The sequence below is a fragment of the Macadamia integrifolia genome, chromosome 2, assembly GCF_013358625.1.
Source record: "Macadamia integrifolia cultivar HAES 741 chromosome 2, SCU_Mint_v3, whole genome shotgun sequence".
Classification (NCBI taxonomy): Eukaryota; Viridiplantae; Streptophyta; class Magnoliopsida; order Proteales; family Proteaceae; genus Macadamia; species Macadamia integrifolia.
The window spans coordinates 43,748,511-43,774,113 of NC_056558.1; the positions used below are offsets into that span (position 1 = coordinate 43,748,511).

At 38.9% G+C, this 25,603-nt stretch overlaps 3 protein-coding genes across 4 annotated transcripts; 1 reads left to right on the forward strand and 2 right to left on the reverse strand.

Annotated features, from left to right (window-relative positions):
* Positions 1-10,573: 10,573 nt before the first annotated feature.
* On the reverse strand, positions 10,574-13,417 carry LOC122066699 (pectinesterase-like). The gene is made up of 2 exons (XM_042630546.1): positions 11,975-13,417; positions 10,574-11,484 (listed from the first exon to the last, which is right to left on the reverse strand). Exons 1-2 carry the CDS (start codon positions 13,125-13,127, stop codon positions 10,793-10,795), a joined length of 1,845 nt encoding a protein of 614 aa, XP_042486480.1. The 5' UTR covers positions 13,128-13,417; the 3' UTR covers positions 10,574-10,792.
* Positions 13,418-13,866: 449 nt separating this feature from the next.
* On the reverse strand, positions 13,867-14,745 carry LOC122065842 (pentatricopeptide repeat-containing protein At3g49240, mitochondrial-like). Its single transcript, XM_042629690.1, has one exon. The coding sequence runs from the start codon at positions 14,743-14,745 to the stop codon at positions 13,867-13,869; it is 879 nt and encodes a 292-aa protein (XP_042485624.1).
* Positions 14,746-15,897: 1,152 nt separating this feature from the next.
* On the forward strand, positions 15,898-25,354 carry LOC122066709 (ubiquitin-conjugating enzyme E2 34-like). 2 transcript variants are annotated; one of them, XM_042630556.1, is made up of 10 exons: positions 15,898-16,168; positions 17,509-17,653; positions 18,361-18,448; positions 20,916-20,954; positions 21,123-21,186; positions 21,307-21,368; positions 21,454-21,493; positions 21,743-21,770; positions 24,188-24,279; positions 24,801-25,354. In XM_042630556.1, the coding sequence occupies exons 2-10, from the start codon at positions 17,597-17,599 to the stop codon at positions 25,084-25,086; spliced, it is 756 nt and encodes a 251-aa protein (XP_042486490.1). In that variant the 5' UTR covers positions 15,898-16,168; positions 17,509-17,596; the 3' UTR covers positions 25,087-25,354. The 2 variants fall into 2 exon arrangements, with proteins under 2 accessions (XP_042486490.1, XP_042486497.1); XM_042630563.1 differs by having other exon boundaries at positions 15,904-16,168; positions 18,361-18,415.
* The last annotated feature ends 249 nt before the right edge of the window (positions 25,355-25,603 follow it).

Sequence of the window (25,603 nt, forward strand, 5' to 3'; positions counted from 1 at the left end):
AAAGGAACCGTAGAAGATATGACTCTAGTGATAGGCCTCCTGGCTTAGTGACAAGAGCGATTTTTTCTGACTTGCAAGGATTTGCCTATATTTCTCCAGTGTTGATTAAGAATATAAAGGTATTGCAGCTAACGTCCTCCATTTGCCTTACTAGAGCGAGGCCCAGACAGGAGAGACTTCAAGAATTGTTTTGGGCTAGTCCTCGAAAGGGGTGTTTCAAAATAAACATTGACGGATGCTCATTAGGGAACCCAGGCTACACAGGTGCTTGGGGAATAATTTGAAATCAGAGGGGTTATACTGTGAGATGCTTTGCCTACTTTGTTGGAATTGTTTCTAACTTTGATGCAGAATTCACTGCCTTCTTTGAGGCAATACGAATTGCCAAGGATCTAAATTTGAATTGGATTGAGGTTGAAGGCGATTCGTAAGCTGTTATGTGGTGCATTGTGAAAGGTTTAATTCCATGGAATCAAAGCCAAGTGTGGTTTTCTTATTTGGAATTTTTAAACAGTATCCAATGGAGTATGACTCACTGCTACCAGGAAGTCAATGTAGTTGCAGATGGCCTAGCGAAACATGCTACCGCGACTAGATCCTCTGCAGAATGGGACTCTGCTCCTAGATTTTCTACAAATGATATTGAGTGGGGACGCAATGGAAAAACCTAGGTTCCGGTTCTCGTGAATATTATGCTTCTTTTGAAGATGTAGTTTCTTTTATTTAGACTTATTTCCCTATCTGCTGATGGCCATGCCGATGGTGGAGTTGGGACTTAAGTTTGTTCAGATTTGTCTGTTTGGATTTCTTTGTATTATTCTCATTCTTTTTTAATATATTCTTTGCTAACCTTAAGAAAAAAAAAATGAACCAAACGATCGTTTGGGAGTCACACTCCACTTCTATTTTTGAAAAGTACATGTGTTTGGCAAGTTTAATAGCTTCAAAGAACGTCGCAAACTCCGCTCAATAATTTGTTATTTCTTCAAAGGAGGAAAAACATCGAATCGAGCAACCGTCATTGTCCTGAAAAATTCCACTAGCACCAGCATATCCCAGATTTCCTACTATGCATCCATCAATATTAATTTTATAGCTACCAATCAATGGAGGGACCTATTTTAGCTCCTTGATTTCATTGTGCTTGGGAGCCACTCTCGTCAATCGCAATGTTGCAGACAGTTGCAAGTTTTTAATTGATTTGATCTTAACTGGAAAAACACAAGATAGATCATGTAGGTCGTCAAAAATAGCTTTTACCACCAACGTGGCTAACCTGTAGACATTATCATACCGCCTACTATTTCTTTCAAGCCAGAGTTGGAGTGTTGTGAAGAAGGACTGCCGTGTAGATCTGTTTAACATAGACTGAAGCTGATTTTTGTTTTCACCACGAGAACAACTCTTGTATAGAAGGAAAGCCCTGCCAATAAGATTAAAAAAACATGAAAAAAAAAAAAAAATTTTGACCCTTAACATGCTCAACCAGACTTCACATGAAAATTTGCAACCAAGAAAAATGTGATCTTTAAATTCAAACTCTGCCCCACAAAGAGAACATCAAGATACCAAAAAAATAGATCGTATCATAATTTGGTCATCCGTGGGAAGTCTATCATGAATAATCCGCCACCCCAAACCCAAAATTCGACAGGGAATTATTTTATTCCAATTCATTCCGTACCATGGAAAATCTTATCCATCCTTACGGATCCCTTTCCAAGCCGATGCAACTAAAAATGAACCAGACTGAGTGAGACCATTTCCTCCTATGCTGGTACGGGACAGATGGAGTGCGAAACTCCTTGATTTGAAAACAGAGAAGTCGCAACTGAGGGGACATCACCGTTGGAAATGCGCACTTCCCTTCAATAAGAAAATCACCCACTTTAGAAATTAAGGAAACATTATCAACTAAACCAAGGTTCTCAGTGATAGAGTACTCTGCTAAACATTTATCATGCTAGAAAGAAATGGAAGAGCCATCCCCTACCACCCATCTCTCCTTAGAAGTCACAAAATCCCAGATTTTCTTGATCCCCGGCCAAATTGAGGAGTAAATGTAAGATTTTTTTCCGCACACCAGCAGCTATAAGGAATCTCATTCGTAGAAAAAAGGCAACCAGAGCTTGATCTGATTTAATATACTAGGTTAACTTGGCTAGCATAGCAATGACACAACAATATTTATAGCAATGACAGAAGGATGTTTATATTGAATTAAAGCTAATTGCTTTCGTGGATCCAAGGCTTGCCCTGATGGTTGGAAATTCTTTCTTAGGTGAGTGCTTCTATCATTTCATGCCTTCCGAGAAGGTTGTGGCTCTCTTAAGCCAACCTAGTTTTTACTGACCCTGACAATATGATGAATTAAAAAAAGAAAATAAATAAGTTAATGTCATAAAATCATAATTAGGGCCAATAGTGTGTAGAGGCAAATGAAAAATATTTGTGAATTAAAAAAGTATAGATGTAATGGTGTGAGTGGTATAAATTATAATAAATTTAGTGTATCAATGGTGATATATTTTTATACACAGAAACTAAGATAGGCATACTGTATAGAGGGTCGGGGTGAGTTGGGATGGGTATAACCCAAGCCCAACCCGGCGCAGCCTCAAGCTTCAAAATCCCAACCTAAACGTGTCATATGGGTTAAATAGTTCAGCCCAGTCCCTATAAGGCCTCAGGACATGCTAGGTTGGAATCGGGTTGGCTAGGACTTTTGTGACACCCCTACCTCCGTGGATCCCTTGTATATGGTTCCTATGGGCTTTTGTGCCAAAAATAACTAGTAATTTTTTCCCAAATTATTTCTTAGACACTCCATTCAAAATATTCTTGAGAAGAGCTATATTCTTCTATATATTTTCTATCCATTGCTTAAAAAAAAAAAAAAAAAAAAAGGGATCCCCTTCTTTGTCATAAGAGCATTTGATATTTCTGAGTTGTCTTTTGATAAAAATATTTCTGAGTTATCAAATGGCAATATCTTCTTCCTTTCGAGACCTACTATCCTACTGAGTGTTGTCAGTCAATGATCAACCTACTAAGTGCTATTAGGGTCAATACTCACCTACTCTTACACATATCCGCCCACTCACACATGTGTACCATAGGATTCAACCCTACAACCTCTCCCTTGGACACTAACTCTTCAAATCGAAACTGTCACCGCTAGACTAAGCTAGTGTTCGTGTGGTATCTTTTCTTAAACATAATATCCAGTAGTACATCTCTCAAATTCCCTTCCTCATGAAACATATGATTTTTTTTTTTTTTTAATTTTTAGAATGTGTACGTATGATTCAATCACAATTGTCAATTTTTTCATGATGTACGTGAAGCTATTATATCAGCAAACGTAAAGGTGCAGCAAACATATACAGATTTGATTCCCCTCCTTTTTGTTTTTGTTTTTCTTTTATATATACATATTTTCAGAAAATGTAGTAGTATAGATCATAGGGACATGTTATATCATTGAGTCCCATGTGAAGAAGAAGATGATGATATGACAATGTATAAATTCATCGGAACATTAATTTTTCTTAAGAAAATAAGATTTGATTCGAGAAAGAAGAAGAGGGAAGGTTCATTACTAGACATTTCATTAAATTTTTTAATAAAATGATTTATCATTCTTTCTTCCATTAATTTATTCTGTACAACCAGAAGGTCCATAACTCCGCACCCTCACCCCATCTCATAGGCATAGGCATATCATATCAATCGGTGACAACATTACCGTGTACCCAAAGAATAGCACCTGATCCCTATCATCTTTTGCCTTTTTCTTTTGCTCCCTTCTTCGACCTTTTGGGATGGTTTGGCACCTCTCGATATTCCATTTGCTGGAACTTGGGTTGGGAACTTGGGATTGATAAATGAGTTGGGATGAATTGGACAGAAGAATTCATCGTAATTAATTAAGATTTTAAGAGTGAGAGAGCATGCATGTGACCAAATGACCAATCATATTTAAAAAAAAGGGCCAGAACTGGATGGTGATAGGACGCCGACTGGAACCCAACTTGCCTTCCCCTGACACTTGACCCAACCCAAGTCTACACACACAGTGCGGGAGATGATTGATTAAACTTTGTCCCAAAAAGCATGCATCCATCTTTGTTAACAGCTAGCTTGATCATATTACATGGTGCAAAATCCTAAATTTAAATCACATAATGCCACACCGACGATTGGAAAGGTTAGACAATTAGACATTGAACTTGCTACTCCTCCTCCTCCTCCTCCTCCTCCTCCTCCATCCCTTTGTAGCTTTTAGGGATGGGGGGTGTGGGACTGTGGGGGATCAAAATCCTTTGTTTTTCTCATCTCTGTTTTTCTTTGTTTTGCTACCTGCAGAACACGATACGTGGATAACAGAGGATCCAACGGTCAAGGTTGGGTGAGGATTATTACATCTGGTGCGTTAGTCTTAAAGTTATTCACGTGTCGTGTTCTGCAAGTAATAAAAACAAGAAAAAACAAGAATGAGAAAAACAGAGGATTATTTTCCGAATGTGAGAGGGGGTGGCGATTGTCAGAGAGAGCGAGTGGGTGTGACTGTGTGTAAGATCCAACTGATATTGACGGGTTCCGTCACAAATTGAAATTTGTTTGTAGTCATATCAGAAAAGAATAAAGAAGAAGCAAAAGACATAATAAATTAAGATGAAAGAAAGTGGGACACACCCCCAACCGACGCGTTTTCAAAACATTGACTCTCTCTCTCTCTCTCTCTCTACCATGTGCTCGAGAACATGGGATATAAATGCTAATACGTACAGAAGTTAACTAGTTGCATTCATCCCTTCATTTATTGGTACCCTCGCACTTAATTACCTGAGCGAGTAAGTCAGGGTCAGCAGACTCAGCACTCAGCAGGAAGATCCACATCTCCACATTTCATTCTGCATATCTCATGCATCTATCAGGCGGCCATTAATCTCCGATCATATGGAGATCAGATCTCTGTATCATGTAGTACCAAAACTTAGAGGACAACAGATATAAATATAGAGATATCCAACCCATTGGTTGTATGGCTACATCTATCTAATTAAATAGGCCATATGCATGTTAAATTTTTTGGTCTTATTTCCATTTGTATGACTACGTACGTACCCTTCTTGGTGTTACATTCTCTCATTCATATTTGCAACTCGGGACAAATAAAACTTTCATGAAACTGGAATTCAATTGACAAGAAGAGTAAAGGATGGTATTGTAGAGCCTATAAGTAGATCAAATTTGAACCCCTCATTCATTGTGTTGATCATAGATATCTAGATTTAAGGTTTACAAGGTAAACGAGAAGGTGATGCCCAAGCTCCAAACCGGCCATGAGTGACATAGGTTAACAGACAGCGTACTCTCACAGCTCATCTCCACAGTGAACCTCACAAAATCTCATATTACCACCTAAGCTTAATTAGTTAGGTGGGATTTAATTTTCACCACATTGATGTTAATCGAGGTGGGATTTATTTGTGACAAAGCTTAATTTTGTTTTATTAGTATTGAAAAAGAATGGAATCATCTCACAACAAAATTAGGCTTGAAAAAATGGTGAAAAGTAATTATCAACTTGATGAGCTATTCAATAAGCTGGGATCACTAAGACAGACTTGAGAAATCTAAAGAGATTATCATTATAATTGGATGGATGTCATTGTCAAGAGGACAGAAAGACATTCCGTACCTTGGATCATTAAAAAATCCAAAGAACTCATTGATCACCACACACTTACTACAGATCGCCTACTAGGTACTCTCAATAAGTAGGTGCAGGCTTTGGCAGCACAAGAATTCTTTTTATGAAAGACAATGAGTGGTAGTGAGAATCTAATGATTAAGTATTTGTCAATGTTTTCTCAATCGTTGGATCCTCATTGTCATTTAGCGCTCACTGCAAAGGATTTGAGTTCAACTTTGGCCTTTGTTTCCATTTCGACCCCTCCTCTTTTATGCATGGATCCTTTCCAGCGATTAGGCTGTCTAGAGAGGCATCCGATTAGCTGAGAGAAGCCGGCCATGCATTGGAATGCTTCCCAAGTTCTCCCAGCCGTCCAGTGCCTCTTTGGACAACCCAACTACTGAAGAGGATCTAAATCCTCTCTTTTTCCACTCCTACTCTCAAGGTAGGAAAGGGGGGGGGGGGGGGGGAGGATCAAATGAAGGGCTTCGTACATTTTCCTCCTCCCCTTTTTTCTGAAAGCAGGGGTAGGGGACAATTGGAGAGTTGTAGTTAGACTGATTGGCAGCCCACTCACCAACAAGACGGGTCAGGGAAAAAGACCATCTGGATCCACTTCATGGTCGTTTGGGTATAAGGATTACTTCACCAAACCCCCACAACCCCCCCCCCCCAAAAATCATATCTTTACTTCTGTGAAAGAGAAAATAATATTGACAACCTTCTATCTAGTTATTGGTTCTTGAGCAGTCCGTATTTGTTAAAGGCTTCTTACATTATTCAAGGTGCAAGAGAACGCTATCTCCTAATGCATATATATATGCCAGTGGGAGTGGCGAATGGGAGGGCATATACAAGTATCTTTAACATGAGGTAGCATGGTTTTTTTGCACTCACTGTGTCTTAGTATAAGTACATGCTAGGTACATGCTAGGAGATAGCATTCTTTCTTCCTTATCCAAACATCTGAATTGTGACCATTTAAAAGGGGCAGTGAACAAGTGGATCCTTAAGAATTTTTTTTTTTTTTTTTTTTTTTGTTGGATTTTGATTTCGCATCTACATTGATTTCTTCAAATTAATTAATGAATGGATTTTGGTCAAGAAATTGAGATTTTGATTAAGACTGAATGAAGGAATGAAGTTTTGGGAAAACCAATGCAAAACCAGAAAGAGAATCGCCTCCAATGGAAAAGACCGAGTTCTAATGCAAAATCGAAATTGAACCAAAGAGAGCCTTAAGTTATCTGTTCACATGTTAAAACTTAACGGTACACACAAAATATATAAATAACCATGTGGTTAATAAAGTTTTAAGAATCAAGACTATCAAGAAAATGCAAATCAATGCTCTCCCAAGAATGAATATGGTAATATAAGAATATATGGATATGCACGGAAGTGTATTTATTGATTGACAAAAAGAAATTTATTTATTGATTGAACTAAAGTTTTAAAATTTGACAAATGACTAATCTAGAGTCTAAGCATACCATGTCCTTTCTATCCTCCAAGGTGACCTGAACATAAAACTGTTCTTACATGGGCTATCCAAAATTTGTCCATATGATTCCACCCGCAGAATAGGTTGGTGGGTTGGGTTCATGGATTGGGTTAAAATCTTTCCGCCACCACCCCTGGTCGATGATAAATCACTTGGGCTAGTATTTGGTGCGGGAAAATATTGCAACGAGGCCTAGCTACAAGCATAGAGCATGATCACTATCTACAATAATAGAAGCCCGAACGAAAAGAACAAGAACTATAGGGTACAAGGGAATCGTAAACAATGATGAATGCTTTAGTGGGCCGGCTAGCTGCAGCCTGGTCAGTTGTGATTGATCTAAGCCCGCAACCTAATATACAAATGAAACCATAGTCTTGCTATACAAGCCTAGCCCATTTATGAGGGTCCAATCCAATTCCTAGCTTCATCAAGTTTTACTGGCCCATTTTAAAGCTCCATTTCCAGCTTTTTTTTTGGCAGAAAGCTCTATTTCCAGCTTAGAGCATGTTTAATTGTAGACTCCGTATTATAGTAATTTTTTTTTTTTGTGGGGTGGGGGGTTGTGGGGGTTGCCAACTGAGCTTTAATTAGTTAGACCCCAAGGACCACAACAATATAAATTGCCTCTACTTGAACTTGTAAAGCTTGGGTAACATATGGGCTTCTCTAGTACTTATCATCTGATATCCTGAGATAGATAGATAGATATAAATATATATATATATATATATATAGATATAGCCTCCAAATTGTTCGAATATGAAGCAGATCATTTTGGTGTTGAGGCTGTAATGGTTGGATTAACAGAAGGCATAGTGAGTAGTCTCTTCCATTATTTCTGTAGAAGGGGATTAGATGATTGGGGATTTGTCGCCAACCCTTCATAACCCCTCCGTTGTCCCAAATTACTGCACCGACACCCATTGAATTTGGTGAGGACGAAAGGGCGATCACAGTATCAGAGTTTATGGGGGTTAGTTTTATGAGTCCCACGTTGATTCAGAGTGGAAAAATACTTTTCCTCATATATATACTTGTGAACACCTTCTCCTATCAGACTAGTTTTTTTTAGATAAAAACAAATTTACAAGGGTTTATTGATGAGCCATTGAGGAAACATATATATTTATAGATGATAATGTTTCATTAAACACCAATGATAGTTTAGTTGTTAGTCTTGTTACTAGTCGAAGTCCATTAGCTAGGCTTTTTATTATTGGTAGAGAGCTAGGCCCATCCTTTTGGTTTTCGAGGAGGCTATGTTTGCTTGGAAAGGGAATTGAAGGGAAGGGAAATTTTCATACTTAAAAAAGAAATATATGTAATCATTACCCCATGTGATTGTATAAATTAATTTTTTTTAACCATATTTAATAATGATATATTTTACATATTATATAGCAAAGGGTTTTGGATGCAAAGTAAAGTGAGATTTTATAACCAAATATGGGATGATTTGAAGTTGATGTTAAAGTCACAAGGGTAATGATTACATATATATATATATATATATTTAAGTATGAAAATTTCACCTCTCTTCCCTTTAATTTTCCTTACAACAAACATAGCCTGAGGCTCCATGTTTAGTAATTTATAAATGCATGTGATTGTATAAATTACTTTAAATTCCCATTGCATTTTATAACTTTTGAAATTTGAACAAAGGACAATTAAAATAGGGTTACAACTTCTTGATTCACCACTTTGGTGACAATAAGATGCATCTTTTGACTAATCATCCAATGATGTTGGAATATTCAGTATATTCTTAAAGCCATAAACTTATGAGTTCAGACATAGGAGGACACAAAAATTATCACATTAATTATCCTTTGGAAGTAAAAAATCTCTTTTATGGTGATGTGCTTGTGCATGATCTCATTGGCCCCGTTGCTAGTGCAAGGGGCATGCATGTTGGCAGGGATATCTTACCCATAATTTATATTTGGTAAAATTGTCTTTAAACACGAAGCAGAGATACATTTGATTTTTTATTTCTTATTTTCAAAAAATGGAATTAAAAATTCTATGTTGACAGGCATATCTGAGGGTGTTAATTGGTCGGGCCTAGCCGAGCCTGGCAGGCCTATGCCCTTGGACTGTGATCTGTCTATTTAAGAAATGAGTCTGTCTCGTGTCAGGCTTGGTCGGGTTTCGGGCTTTAATCGGTTTTCTCCTAATCAGGAAAATTGGGCTATAATCAAGCCTTAAATGGGGGAATGTACTAATAAAACTTTAAACAGAACTTAAATTGAAAATACTTTAATATCTTTTATTAAATCATCAACAATTTAGAAAAGATATTATTACACTTGTTTACATTCAATAAATGATAAGAATATCAATATATATTTTATTCTATAAAATAATAATAATAATAATAATAATAATAATAACTAAAAAATCAAAATATACATATAAACGGTCGTGCTGCATGTGTTGGTCTGGGTTGGGCTTCTAAATGGGTCAGGCGCCCATCGGGTTTACACCTTGCACCGTATACTACTTGTTTATAAATGGGCTGGGCCTAAACCCAACAAGTTTACAAATCAGTGCATGTTAGGCCAGTGTTTTAAACAATTGGGTCCGATTGATCTAACCAGTGTGGGCTTGGGATTGTCACCCCTAGGCACATATATCTTACACCTCATGGGGAGGATACGCCTCCTCTCCTTATCCTCGTTCGCCCGTGTCTATCTTACCCCTAGGCATATGTCTTTCCCCTTCTTCCTGTAAAAGCTTTCCTATTTTCCACCAATTAAACCAGAAGAAGACCACTGAATGGGGATTCCCCAAATCTTACAGTGGAAAAGAATTTTTTTCCCTTTTCTGAAAAAAAATGTTCTGAGCCTGACCCATGTAGTACGCCTCCTCACATGGATAATTATAAAATTTTAAATAATAATTAAGGGAAAAATCCCTCCCCATTTAGTGTGGAAAACACCCAGACTTACTTTTTTTTTTTTTTTTTTTTCTTTCTGAGGAAACACCCAAACATGACGGCTGCAAAATAACCACGCTGCCCCACCCTTGTGTGGATAAAAATGCCTTTACATATACTCTCATTGATCCACACAACTGATTTTTTTTATTGTGCCAAAATCACAGGGTTTTTTCATCTATTAATTAACGCCAGAGAATTTAGACACGAGAGTACCAGCTTGTTCAGAGAACCCTCACCATTTTTTATGCAACATAATATCTATGACAATGCACAACCGCTGGTGCTTCCGGCCAAAAAAGCAGAAAGACTTCACAACCCGGAAGGAGGAAAAAGAGGAGCAGAAGAGTCAATAAGCTCTTGGCTAGTTGGACAACCAAAACATTAAAAGAAAAAAAAAAAAAAAAAATGAAACCAAAAGAAGAAAGTAAAGGGCAGATTAGGTTTTTTCTTTTCTTTTGGTAAAATTAAAAAAATACATATGAAACGCAAAGACTTGTTACAAGCTTATTGGTAGAAACAAGCTTAGCTTCAAACTTAAGAAATGCTGGTATTTTGATATATGTATATAAAGGAATATGAAATGGGTACACAGTTGGAGGAAGGGAGGGATGATGAGATAAAATCTTTAACTTGAAAATGTTCAAAGACCGAGAGAGAATGGAAAGCCAGTGGAGGGCAACCAAGAGTCACCGGCAATGAAAGAGGAAACAGTGAAGGGTTGAACCTCGGCTGCATCAGTGATGTTCTTGTAACCTTTCCAATCCACCCTGTTCGAAGTCCCCGCCCCAGCGCCCCTGTTCTCGTACTCGCCGTAAAACAGTGTCTCAAGAGCGAAATCGCCGTTCCATACGTGCCATCCTACGGGGTCAATGACGTCAGTGATGTTTGACTGCATTATGATGGTCCTCGAGTATTGCTTCCATGGCCTTCCCAAGTAAGTCAGGAAGCTGGTATTCACCGATTCCAAATCGGTGGTGGCCCCAATCCTACATTTTTGGATGACGATGCCGGTGTTCTGGTTTGGATCAGCTCTCCCCTGGGCGGTCACCATGTTCTTCTGTCCAGAGTCTGGGAGGCGGGCGTGGATGTCGCAGTTCTGAAATACAGCAGCGGCATTGCCGAATATGAAGTCAACGGTGCCAATGATAAGGCAGTCCACATAGAACTGGCGGAGGGAGTGAACGTAGAGAGTGTCTTGGTAGGCCAGAATGTCGCATCGGTGGAAGGCCGACATATCCGATCCCACCCTGAGTGCAACTGCCTGGTGCTTCGATGGCCCCGCCGTGTTTTCGAAGGTTATATCCCGCGCCAAGAACCGCTGCCCGACCGCGGCTACATTTTTCCATTACTCAGAATAGTAAGATAATTTTTCACAAAAGAATATTAAGAGAATCTTAGGAAAGCATTTTACCATCTGATTTAATGATTTTAATTACTTTTTCTCTAATTTAATTTTTTTAATTAGTTTTACTATAAATCAACCGGACAACAATCACGCTGTCCAGATTTGGTACACATTATAGTCTTTCTGACAGTGATCAGGCTCCACTCACGACTCACGAGACTCTGTGACTCTGTGTGCGTGTGGGTCCCTCAACCCATGTGAGAATTTGAGATCACTTTCCATCCGCTGGTCCCGCACTAGTCCCGCCTAACATCACGGAGTGGTAGATTGGGCCATGGGGTATCTCAAAATAATTTGAAAACGGATCATCCCTCGTTGAATGCTCTAGATTTGTTTAATCTACGACTCTTGTCTCTGTCTTTTGTCTTTGGCCTCTACTCTACAGTCTACACTACTCTACCATACGGAGTCACTTACCAACGGTGGCGGAATGGAAGGTGGTGCTCCCATCAACAACGTTCCTCCTACCAGTGATGATGGTGCTCTTCCTACCGTCTCCCAGGAACACCAGGTTGATCTTCTTCTTCTTCACCTCCACATTCTCCCTGTACACTCCCGCTTTTATTCTTATTATATACCTCTTGCTGCTCTTCTCCGGCGCTGCTGCCACCGCCTCCGACACCGTACTGTAATTTCCGCTTCCGTCTGCTGCCACCGTCACATCCGGCGTCACTTCAGTAGCTTGCAAGAGACGTCTGTCTCCAGCTGACAACCACTCCGGGAACCGGATTCGGCGACTCTCCTTCACCTCGTCCCTAGCATCATCATCTTCTTTTTTTTTGCCGATAAGATGTCTCCCGGCGGACTTTAGTTTGTAACCCTGCTGCTGCTCTTGCTCTGCCATGTCGGTGTCCGTCAAGTTCTTGATCATGGCGAGAGCATTGCTGCACATTTGGAACACATGTATCTGACCCGCTTCCAGCACACTCCTCACTTCCTTATCGGCATTGTCGTGGGAGAAGCCGTCCAAGCATGACTCTTGGTTCGTCATCGCCCCGCTCACCAGCGTCTTGAGGTCGTCCGCGTATTCCGATATTGACTTCTTCTTCGTATTCTTGTCGCTTGTGTAAGCCTTTAGATCGTCGGCAGTCTTGTGTAGCTCATCGAGGGTCTCATCCACCATGTCCAGGCAGTCGTGTAGGGCCGTCATTTCCTGCTCCGTCAGGCTCTTGTTCTTGCTCCTGCTATCGATGAGCTTCTCAATGGTGAAGTAGTTGTGCTGGACCGCCTCCGTCGTAATGTTTAGAGACACCTCGACTACGTCCTTGTGGGTGGAGATGTTGTCGGTGGCGCCTGGGACGGTGGCCACTGCCGAGTAGCAGAGTTCCGGATACAGAGTAATGCTACATGATGATTTAAGGACGGCGTGCGCTGGGGAGGAGTCCGACTTGGTTTTCAAGTTCTTATTCTTGTGGGAAGCGATTCCCGCAACCACGCCGATGACGGCAGCTACTAGTAGGGACGAAGCCACAAGTAGCAACAACAACTGCTTCTTCTTCCTCCTTCCTAATGAAATACTGCGCATTCCTAATTCTGAAAATCCCACCAAAATCTCCTTAATGCGGCTCATCTTTTACAGTTAGTGCTTGAGATGACGCTCCAAAACTGCAAAGAAGACACCGCGGATCGAGGGCAAGCCAACCGGCAGAGTAAATTGATAGCCGAGCGCGCGTGTAATTTTTTGTAGAGATGATGTTCTACGACTCGTTGGGGCCTGGGGGTGCAAGTGAAACTTTCTAACTCTATTGATTGCTTGCTTGCTTGCTTGCTTTCTAGCGCCCTGTGGCCGAAAGTGCACGCTGCTGTGACCCTGCTCCCCTGTGGGGAAGATTTAAAAAGTCTTTCCTTCTCTGTCGTAACAAAGAGCACTACAGATTTTCCGCGGCCGCTACCCCAAATAAATATTGGAAAACAAGAAGAATCCACATTTAAACAAATTAAAATTATTAAAAAGCCAATTAAAATTATTAAAAAGCCAACATACGCATGACACGTTACCTTATTTTTTATTTTAATTTCTTTTTCTAGGTTTCGTTTGAATTTAGTTTTGACCAAAAAATATATCATATTAATTAGGGTAATTTACAACGCCACCCCCTGGAGAATTCCAATATTAGAGGGACACCCCCTCTCTTTCACCAAATTAGCCTCGGACCCCCTACCGTCAGTCACTGTTAAGTGAAAAATTAAAAGTACCATTATACCCTTATCATCAAAAGACATTTTTAACCCAATTCCTCTTCCCCCCTACCTATACTCACCTTCACCGAGACATCAAAAGCAGAGGTGATCGTTCAGAGCACCGAAGATCATGGCAGCGGCAGCATCAGCATCAACGAAACAAACCCTAGCTTCTCCTTTAATTCCTCGTATAAAGCCAGAACTCCATCTGGATCTAATTTCTTCACTAGCCCCAACATGAGATGATTATAGACAATTGAGTCCGGAGCGAAACCCTTCTCAAGCATCTCATTTTTCAGTTCTACAGCCCGATCAACCTTGTTGTTATCCACAAGCCCCTTCACAAGAATGCGATAAGTAGTAGGAGAAGGATTAAAAGGGGCATCATTGATAAGCTGCTTATAATGTTCAAGAGCAGTATCAGTTTTCCTACAATCACAGTAGGCGTTAATGAGGAGATTGTGGGTGACGACGTTAGCAACGACACCAGCCTGAGTGATAAATCGATGAAGCGAGAGGAGATCGGAGTATCGAGATTGGCGGAGGAGAGCGGCCATGACAGCGTTACAAGTAAAGATGGTGGGTCTGCAATTGGAGTAAATGGTATGCCGAGTGAGGAGTGCGGCTTCATCCAGGTCGTTCTGGCGGATGAGGGTAAGGATTCGGTTGTGGAGGTTGAGGCCATTGCCGGTGAGGACAGTGACGGATTCTGGGAGTTTGGGGGCATTAGGATTAGGGTTAGGGTTTATGGGACGTTGTTGGGGCTGGGTGTGACGGAGGGAGTTGAGAGGTGGTTCTATTCGGAGGCGGCGCTTGCGGCGACGACGCTCGGCGGCACGGCGAAGCTCATCTGATCCGTCTCCATTATATGATTTTCTGGTTTTTCTCTGTTCTTCCACCTTGTTCGGCTGAAAGTAGAGATGTTTTTTAACAAATGGAGAGAGAGAGAGAGAGAGAGTTACAGTTAAAACCTCTTTCCTGGTGATTAGAGCACTTGCAGCGGCCATGGTACCGGATCGAGCTTTGAAACCGAACAGAGTATTTGGAAGGAGAATTGAAACCCCCCACCGAGGGTTCAAAATCAGGATTTCAATACAAGAAACGAAGTGCGGAAGAATCGAAAAATAGATGATTTGGTCAAAGGCGACGATGGTGGGAGCACTTGGAGGGTCACGGAGGTGGAGAGTGAGATCTCCGGTGGGGGAGCAGGAGTGGTTCGGGTGAGTTTGGGGAAATTCAGAAAAAAGGCCAAAAACGAAAGAGAAGAGAGAGATACTTAGAGCAAGGGTATTTTGGTATTTTAAATAAAATATTATTGCTGACATCAGCATATAAGGTATATTCTTTAACAGTGACTGACGGTAGGGGGTCCGAGGCTAATTTGGTGAAAGAGAGGGGGTGTCCCTCTAATATTGGAATTCTCCAGGGGGTGGCGTTGTAAATTACCCTATTAATTATATAATGTTGTACCATTTTTCTTTCCTAACATAGCAAGCGTGGTTAGTGTCGATGATTCCGCTTCTTATAAAAAAACAGTCGATGCTTCCGCTTTGCCCTCGTAGAAGCCCTCATAGAAACCCAGTAGCCTGCCACGCAGTCATAGAACGCGGCTCAAAGACCTTTTGTAGTTTCCATCGAGCTTCCATCGAGACCAATTGTTGTACAACACTAAAACCATAAAATAACGGGATGATAAAAATTTATTCTGTTATTTCGGTTTTTTTTTAAATTAGATTAATCGTTCTTGAAACAGTTTCACCAAATATTTTTTCTTTTAAATGATATTTTTTATCATAAAAACTGAAAATTTTATTTTTGACACAAAATATGTTTGATAATGTTTTAAAAAACGTTTTTAGAGTTTTTTTATTCTATGAAAATAAAAAAATAAAATAAAACGTTTGATGCATTTATAGTGTGTTTCAATTATTTTGAAATAAAAAATGAAAAAAAAATTATGAAACCACTAAAGATAGTTCCGCCGATCCAGCTTTGTTAAAAAAAAAAATAATAACATTTTGACATAGAAACGTTATCATCAGATGCAGCATTGTTTATGATTTTATTGATATACATTATACGTGTACTTTTTTTTTTTTTTTTTTTTTTGCGCACGATACATGTACTGATTTACTTTAATGGAAATAGAGATCATAAATCATACCAAAGGTCTCTATTTCTGTTTATTTGCACAATCGTCTATCAGGCAACCGAAAGAGCTCTTCCGACTTCCTCGTCCCCTTCCTTTTGTGAAGTGAACGCCAACCAAAAAGGGCAACCGTTAATCCGGAGATAAAATCGAATTGGATAGATCCTTGCTCTCGAGTCGGATATCTAATGCCAGATTGTTCGTGATTATATATACCGTCGTCGATTCCTCTAAGAATCGATTCGTTAAAATCTTGGTGGTTGAGACGGTCATGAACTGAGGTTAGTACTCTTTCTCTCTCCTGTGCCTGTATCGGTTTCACTTGAATTCTTTATAGGATTGAATTTTCTTATGTTTCAATGAGATGATGAATTTTTTGCTGGTTTTCACGTTGTGCTTGACTTTTTCTTCGCTTCCAGTGCAGCAGCATGAGATAATTCGTTCGTTGAACCTGAACATTTTCATTTCCTTATGCTTAATTCATTCTCTTTTATTCTTTAAGTTTCTCAATCGGTGCATATAATTGTGATAACGTGTATTTTCTGCTCTAAATTGGGAGACTATGAAATATTAGTCATCAGATACACAAAACGAGCAGATAGAATGAATTCTGAGCTCGAATGAGGGTACTTCATGATTTTTCGGGATATAAGTTAACAGCTATTGGCTTTTCTTTATCTTGATTTATGTTAATGTGTCCCTTCTTTTTTTTTCTTTTTTTTTTTTTGGGGGGGTGGGGTGGTGGGGGAGGAGATGTGGTGTGGTTTAATGCATAAGAGATGATGTTCTTAGGCGAAAGTAGCGTTTGGGAAGAAATTGCTGATAACAGTTCATCCTTCTTGTATTCTTATCAGTGGAGATGAATGATTTATGGTTTCCTTGCAGGAGTTATCCCATGCCTTTCCCCCCACCCCCAACTCAAATTTGAGTTGTGATGGTTGCCAGAAAGTGTGTGTGTTTGTGTGTGTGGTCCACCTATTGAAAAAATTCATTATTCTGTTTTGAAAGTATTCAAGATATTGGTGGACTAATACTACATCTCTAGTTTGAAGGTATTATCTACTGCCTAGCTTACTAGAATTTAAGGTTTCCTTTATCGGTTATTTTATTTTATTTTCTTTTTCAAATTGTCTCGAATAGAATGCAAATTTCCAATCCTATGTTTGTCTTCTCCAATGCATATATCTGGCTTCGAACCCTGAAAATGCAGAAACTAGAATCTTACATAATTTTTTTGTGTCTGGTTTCCGCTCACTTCAGGCTGTTGTTGACTTCTATTGGACTTTCAACTCACCACAGCTATTCCCTTGTTATATTGATGGATGTGGATAAAATTTTGTCTAGCTTTATTTAGAAAATAGTATTTTTATGATCGCTTATAGAACAGTATCACCTTACCATCCACTGCACTGAAGATGAGGGTGGTCTTCACCCAACCTAGTCATGGAATAGATTTAAATCTTTCCAAGCTTTTGTTTCATATATTCCTGGCATTGTTTGTATCTGGAACGGTTGATTTAAAGCTTTCCAAGCTTTTGTTTCATATATTCCTGGCATAGTTTGTATCTGGAATGGTTGATTTTAATCTCTTCTTAGTTTACTTTCTCATTCTGTCCATCAGCTGGCATATTGAAGCTTTAGTGGTGGAAGAATAGAAAGAAGACTCCAGGGTTTTACAATCACTTTGGTACTCTGAAGCTGCTGTCACAATGGTGGAGAAGTCTTGTGTTAAGCGCCTTCAGAAGGAATACAGAGCTCTCTGTAAAGTATGTCTGATGATAGAATTACTGTATCAACTTGTTTTTATTTTTATTCCTCTTCTTTTGGGCTTGTTTTATTTGAAAGCTTATAATATTTTCATTTAGGGACAGTTAAGCATCGATTTTTAACTTTGAATTCCTTCTCTTTTGCCTTGCTGTTGTATGGGAGAACCCAATGTAGTTTTTTGTTTTTGTTAGTTAGCATTTTAGAGATGCCATCTGTGGTTTAGTCAGGAGACGAAAATTGAAATTTGTCTATCTATGGAAGGTAGTTGTGAAAACCATAAGGATGATTAGGTTGGAGGCTGGTTTGAGGTTCAAGGGTTTGTCTATTTTTCTTGTGGTCTATACGGCTCAATTTTTACAAATACCTTTGACTATCTTGTCTTTATGTGATTATGTTAGAGAGTAGTAGTTCTCATGTTGCGCACCTCTTTTCATGTTAAACACCAGCATATATTCTTTTATCTGAATTTTAATTGTGAACATCACTTGGATTGTGGTGATTACCATTTTCAGCTTTGGGAATAGAAGTGCGGTACATGTCTCTAAAACCTGATCTTATGGATTGTTTTTCACCTCATCATGAATTAGTGGGGGATACAATAATCTTAATTTCCTTGAGATATTACTTCCCCAATCCCACCCCCCCATGTGGCAATTGTTATGGTTAGAGGCTCACTCTTTTTTTTTATTTTTATTCAAACTTGTAGGAACCAGTTTCCCATGTAATGGCTTGCCCCTCACCAAATGATATCCTTGAATGGCGTGAGTACAGTATCTCTCTACTTTGTTGTGGATGTAAGACTGGCAACCTTTATGAGTATTATTTGTCTACATGATTTACTGCTTCTAGCTGTTGCATCTTTAAAGAGAGTACTATTAAGGAGAAAGTTATAGATATTGGTTAAATTTATGAGCTTTATTAACTTGAGTAGAATGAAGAATCCCATTACAAGTTAATAACTGCCCCAATGTCCATTGTTCTCCAACTTTCTAGAACTATTGGTGCTCGATTTTAGGTATTAGGAGGCAGAGGGACTGTTGTAGCTCATGTGTCTTGCCCTCACTGCAGTCTTGACTGAAGAACACAATTCATCTTCATTTCTTTGGCTTGGTCAAAAGCCAATACTCTGAGCAGTAACAATAATTTGACTATTGGAAGCATGCAAGATTGACAACCTGTGGAGACCCGAATTGATGACTCAAAAAACTAGAATACGGATAAGACCATCAGTTTGACATTTTGGGGAGATCAATACGAAATTTAATGAGAAATGGACAAGTGCTTGTTGAAGACTCACAAATGATATAAATAGGGTATAAAATATAAAATGACGGTTATGCCATGAGAGGATCACTTTTTCCCCCCGAAAAATATGGATCATTATTGGGAAAAAGAAGAGTGAAGAATATGGAGGGTACAAGCAGTATCTGAGAAAAGATATTGAAAATAAAATAAATAAAAAAGAGAGAGGAAAGGTGTAAAAATGTTGAGCCAGTTATACTGAATCACTTATTATACCATGATTATCCATAATGCTTCCTCAAACTACCCTTGATGTGGTTGAGTGGTTCAGGGTTGTAGAAGATATTCTAGTGGCAGTCAAGTGTCAGAACCACATAACCACAATTTAGCACCAGGATCAAAACTGAAAGAATGAAGAAAATTAAATAATTGACCAAGAAATCCAGAACTTTGATGTGGTTTCAGAAAATTGGATTAATCTGGAAGCTACTAAATACAACCAAGCTAAACAATTTCAGAAAATGGAAGAAAAGTGGGATGGTGAACAAGGTTAACAAAAGAACTACAGTACTTTCCTAACTTGGTCAAACTGAGCTGTAACCATGGGAGTGGGATTGATTTATCCCAATGTTTGAATCTGAGCAAAAAAAAGTGTCGATTAACAGATGTTTAGGAGCATCAAGCTTCTAGGTCCACCTTCTTTGGCCAGATCTTCCAACCTTTTGCATGAGGTTATGCCTCAGCTAAAGCAGTTGCAAATGCGCATCCGTTTTCTTGCAGGCAGGGTTGGTAGGCAGTTTCCCGCCAGCAAACTGGGAGTCGGATCGATTTATCCCAAGGGTTGAATCTGAGCAGAAAAAGTGTTGGTTAACTAAAGCAAGACAGGTAGAGTGGATATAACAGAAAGGGACTAATAAACTATAAACTAATGAAAGAATTCAAGAGGGTACAAAGTTTCAGATTGAAGTTAGCATTGGATGGGATGCAACAGATTAAAGCAAACTGAAACGGGTTGAGAAAACAGGGGTACTGCCTTTAGCAGAAATAAGAAGAAAGAATGCAGAAGAATACAAAGTAGGAAGGGTCACACCTGAGAGGAGATCCGAAATCTGAAGTTAAACGGAGAGAGAGAATCTATTAGGGTGGTTACATCTATTTATAGACATAAAATTCCAAATCAGACTCGAGGACTCTATAATTCAAACTCAATCAGGACCTCCTAACTATACCTTTCGACAGAAACTTCAACTCCAAATGATATAGTTCCCAGATTAATGACCCTGCTACTGCCCCTAGACCCTAGTACACCTCCTAAGTTTAGTCTTGGGCCTCCATATTGGGTCAGACCAATCCAGAATGTGAAGTCTTCAGCTGCTGCATCAACCCTGTTGCGTCCCTGAAACAGGTTGCTGTGAGACATTTCAGAATACAGCGTGGACAAAGAAACCGGCTGCAATACCTTTCCCATGAGGGCCATGACAAGTTGATGTAGATACTTTTTTTTGGTTGGCGATCCAATAGTTGATGTAGACACATGGATGTTAATGGGGGAGGTATTTTTGGCTGTATCCTCTTGTGTAATCTATACTAATAGGAGGAGAGCCAAGTGTTGCTATCTGCTTACAGAATGAGAGAAGTATATAGTGATGGAAATCATGGAATTGATGAATGTGGGCTGAGTTATCCACAAGTTCAGGGAATTAGAGTTGCTGCCATAGTTTGACAGCATTTCACTACTTCAGTCAATGGATAAAACCCTGTGGACCTTGATACCCTGCCAGTTTCTCTGGGAACCAAGATGAATAGGCTGATTTGAATACTTCGATGAAGTATATACCGATCATTTATGTTAAATTTATTCAGGAGGTATCTCTACTTTTGTCCTGTCTCTCTGCCCTCATTCATTTGCAGTCAGATTTTTTTTCTGGGGTGGTACCGGAGATTGGGCAACTCGTGTACCTTGATATTTGGTACAAATGGTATTCATTATTTTTTCCCCTCATTTTGCTTTCATTTCAGATTACGTATTGGAGGGAAGTGAAGGAACACCGTTTGCAGGTATGGATTGTTTTCCAGCCAGCCTATTGTAGTGTTGGGATATGAATGTATCTTGATCTTTCATTTGGACTTCATATAGTCTCTCTCCCATTTCTCATGCTGCTGATGCTCATAATTTTCCTTATTTATTTATTTTTTCTGAATATTCTTTGTACTTATTATCGTAAGGTGGTTATTATTATGGAAAGATTAAATTCCCTCCAGAGTATCCATTCAAACCACCAAGTATCAGGTATTAGACTATGATCTCCTGTCCTTTAACGTTCTTACAGAGACTTGTTTTGATGATTTTAGTTACAATTACTATTTCTGAAGAACTTGACTTGATTACATTTATTTAATCCATGGGTAGTATGATTACTCCAAATGGACGGTTCATTACACAGAAGAAAATCTGCTTGTCCATGAGCGACTGTAAGTTCTTTGTTGAAGTATTGTGTATTTGGGGCGTTTAAGTGATCCATGGGGTAACTGATTTAAATTGCACTTGACTTTCCAGTTCACCCAGAAAGTTGGAATCCTATGTGGTCCATATCAAGGTATCTGAAGATATTACTGTTTTTTGGAGTCTTGGTTTTCTTTACTGTTTTTGGAGTCTTGGTTTTCTTTCTCTTTGTGGTTCTCTGATGAATCTGATTTTTCTTCTTGCATGAAATGTTTTACATGCTGGTTTTTTTCTCTGCTTATGAATTAAGTTGAAATTGGTGGAGGAAACAGGCTTTATTATTTTGAAATTCTTCTTATCCTTAAGCTACCTGCACTAACTTATTCATGTCATTGGTGTGCAGCATACTTACAGGGCTTCTGTCATTCATGGTAAGGTCATTGCAGTTCCTTATACTTTATTTGCAGTTTCTGTTGCTCCTTTTTCTTTTTGAATGTTTTATTGCTTCATTAAGTGCATATTCCTCTGCCCTTTGTTTTCTTATTTTATCTTCATGAAGTACGTAGTTCTTAATCTTTTGGCAAGCACATTATTTATATATCGGGTCAAATAGTAAATGCATCGGTCCAAGGCAGCAGCAGCAGAAGAATATCTCTGATTAAGCATCAACTACTGTACTGCTTATTCTTTCTAGAAAATTTTATTTTATTTTATTTTTGCAAAAAATTACCAATTTTACTGTTTTCAGTAGTCCAAAGTCACCATTTATAGGATTTATAGAAAATCCTGATTTTACTATTTATAGTTGGCCTGAGTATTACTATTTATACTAATTATGTTATACTATTTTAATGGGTATTTATCTTTAAGTCAGATTGAGAGCTTTAGAGCCTCTTTTAGATATGTTTCAACTTGGTTTTGTTTATTGACATGGAAAATGAAAACACTATATTTTTTTCTTAGCAAAAAAATGTTTGTTAAATTCAACGATATGTTTTTAACTACAGGGCATCAGAGTTGGTTCTTTTTCCCTGCTCCCAATCCAAAATGTTTCAGTCACTACTGCTGCATTCAGATTGGTTTCAATAGCGGTCAATCAGCAACGGTCGTCATAGTGGTTTCAATGATGGAAATGTCTTGTTGCTACATACTCCAATTATTTCTAAATATCAATGACACTAATAAAAGAATCTTGAACTACATCAGCAGTGTCGTGCATATAAATCATCTATCAATTTTAGAAGATAAAAAAAAAAAAAATTTAAAGAAAACACCAGATGGAGTTCAAGGATCATCTCCCACTGGTTAATTGCGGTTTGCTTAGATTATTAATTTCTCTTTCAATTCTGCAAAGATTTATCTGGAACTTTATGAGCAATCCTCTGCTGTCATATTCTAATGGTTCCTAATCTGAAACCCTCGTTTACTTAGTCACCATCTTAATTTTCTCATATTCAAGATAAGTTCAAAGAATGTCAGTTACAATGGTATGGGCATGTTTAAAGGAGGCCTTTGGATGCCCCAGTACGGAGGAGTGACCATATGCAGATGGATTGAGCAAAAAAGACTAGAGGCAAGCCAAAAATGACTATTGAGGAGTTTGTAAGAAAAGACATGCAAAAGTTAAGTCTTCACCCAAGTATGGCATCTAATAGAGCTGCCTGGAGGGCTAAGATCCAGGTTGCCGATTGTTCGTGAGTGGGATGTCCCAAACCATTTTTTTTTTTTTTTTGTCACACGGATCCATGTAGCCGACTCCATTTTGTTGGGATAAGGCTGAGATGTGTTGTGTTGTTGCTTCTTAGTTCTCTCATCTCTGCTGTAACCTTCCTCTAGCACTAGGACTTTACCATTGGCTTCCCTTGCTGAACTACGATTTCTGCAGTATTTTCCCATGCAATGGTCCTCATCAAGAAGACCGCTCCACCAGGTTTTCAGGACAATCAGATTTTCCCTTAGTTATAAATTTTCTCCTCTAGTTCATCTACTCTGAATTTTCTGGTTTTACTCTTATCTTATTCTCTTCTATTTTTTTCCGTTAGTCCCTGTTATTTCTCTGGTTGGAAATCCACCTTGGCAGGTCCCTTCTGTTGTGGAACATACTGGTTTGAGAGACCAGATTTTCCATTATTGAGCCCTATTGAATCCAATAAAATCTTCAGCTAATAATTAGACTTGTAATCAGATTCCAGATCAAACTAGACATTTTAAAATAGAAATCCTATCACAGAATGATGCTCTGCTAGTAGATTGATCATTAGTTTCCCCATAGGGCATTAGAGCTTGGGATTGCAAGATTTAGTCTCCTTGAAAGGTAGTTGCACAAGATTTTGCTTGGTTCAGAAATCACATTAAACATATAAATTTCGTTCTTCTCAGAAAAAGAGAAAAAGAAGTTGATTAACTCAAATAATGAGTGAAAAATAAAATAGCCTTTGCAAATCCACACTTGTGACCTCCGTTTTAATGAATATAAACTCTCCGAGATGTAGCATCATTTTACACTCCCATTTCAGAAAGCTGGGTAAGTGAATAGTTTTTGAATTCCACTTTCCATTTGGTAGACTTGGTAAGTTGATGCTACGGAGTTTGCCAATGATCAGCTCCAATATTTCACTTTTGAAAGGGTAAATTTCAGGTAAATTATAAAGAACCAGAACCTCATTGTCTGAAGACTGTCTTCTCAGATTGCCCCCAAATCAATTGACTTGCCAAGTTGAAGTTTGGGGTAAATTTGATATTTCTATGATGTTTGAATATGTAAAATTAATCAGTTGCTTGTATTGAGAATAAAATAAAGTTGATCGTTGGCCACAGAAATTCCTATCCTTGTACTTCCGTTTTGCAGATCGACAACAGTCCTACCACTGGCAGTGTTTCAACTACTGCTGCTGAAAAGCAACGGTTGGCAAAGGCTTCACTTGCTTTCAATTGTAAGATGTAAGCCTCTCAGTTCTGAAAACTGGATTGCTCGAAAGTATAAAATATACATATCGTGGTGCCTTGGCTCTAATCATACATATAACATTTCCATGCATCAAATCATACTACTTGTCATAGGGTATGACCTGATATTTTACTCATCTTTTCTATTGTTTTTCAAAGTAGTAATTCTAATGCATCTTCAGAGAGTTTAAAAAGAAGTCCCCCGGTTACTTGTCAGTCTTAAGTAGGGAAATGGTGGTGCCTTGGTGTATGCCTGGCCCTAATCATACATATAACCCTTCCATTCATCATTTACACTAATGTCATAGGGCATAACCTGAGATTTTGTGGATGAGTCTTAAGAGAAGGATTTGTTTCCTGGTTTGCGCAGACCAGGAAGCTTTACAGGTCTGCACACATTTACCACCATATGGCAGATTAAAAGAATGTGACAGATTGGCTGTGTGGCGCCTTAGAATGTGTTACTCCATGGTGTTGCCCTTTTTAAAATTTTCTTTTGTCATTTCTCATTGCAGCCCAATATTTAGGAAAATGTTCCCAGAATACATAGAGAAATACAACCAGCAACAGTTTGCAGGGGAGTCACTGTCAAAGCAGTCACTAATTTCGCATCCAAAGGAAGATCAGAAAAGCTTAGAAGCAACATCTGAATATACCACAAGGCCAGAAGAGCAAAACAGAGTAATCCTTAATGATGCGAGAAATAAGAAAAGAGGATCGCAGAAACTCCCTGTTTGGTTGTTGATGTTGCTTGTTTCCATCTTCAGTATTGTGATGGCCCTACCTCTTCTCCAAACTTGAAGCAACTAGGAAATGAAAACCGTCTGGTACTCTGGTGTCAGTCCACAAAAGGCTTCTAACAACGTTAAAAGGACAGTAACTAAATTCTGTATTGGATCTGGACCCGGGACTCTTGACTAATTAGAGGAAGAGATTGAGAACTTGTCAATGAAAAATAGACCGATTCACTCGCCATCTTGTCTCCCAAGGCGTTGGCTGGACATTTGCTGCCGTGCTGGTGTCATTTAAATTTCCCTTGATATGCATCTTTTGGTATTTTGCTTTTAAAGATGGAAAGAAAAATTAAATTAATCTGCTGATGTCCCAAATCTATTTTTCCAATACGCATTCAGGACATATTGAAATCGCACTCAATGCTTCGTTTGGTAACACTTGTAAAAAGAGTAGTTTATGCTATAAAGGTTTCTCACAACTCTCTCTCTCTCTCTCTCTCCACCAAAACCCTCCACACCACGACTTTCCTGTCTCAACTAACTTCATATAGCCATGCACATAGCACTTGTAATCTTCCCTAAGT

What these genes read in the sequence shown, in the direction of transcription:
- LOC122065842 (XM_042629690.1), bottom strand. Translation starts at nt 14,745, where the DNA reads ATGGCCGCTGCAAGTGCTCTAATCACCAGGAAAGAGGTTTTAACTGTA.
- LOC122066709 (XM_042630556.1), top strand. Translation starts at nt 17,597, where the DNA reads ATGGTGGAGAAGTCTTGTGTTAAGCGCCTTCAGAAGGAATACAGAGCT. An exon ending in AATACAGAGCTCTCTGTAAA is followed by an intron (nt 17,654 to 18,360) that starts GTATGTCTGATG and finishes TCAAACTTGTAG; the next exon opens with GAACCAGTTTCCCATGTAAT. An exon ending in TTCAAACCACCAAGTATCAG is followed by an intron (nt 21,187 to 21,306) that starts GTATTAGACTAT and finishes ATCCATGGGTAG; the next exon opens with TATGATTACTCCAAATGGAC.
- LOC122066699 (XM_042630546.1), bottom strand. Translation starts at nt 13,127, where the DNA reads ATGAGCCGCATTAAGGAGATTTTGGTGGGATTTTCAGAATTAGGAATG. An exon ending in CTTCCATTCCGCCACCGTTG is followed by an intron (nt 11,485 to 11,974) that starts GTAAGTGACTCC and finishes GGAAAAATGTAG; the next exon opens with CCGCGGTCGGGCAGCGGTTC.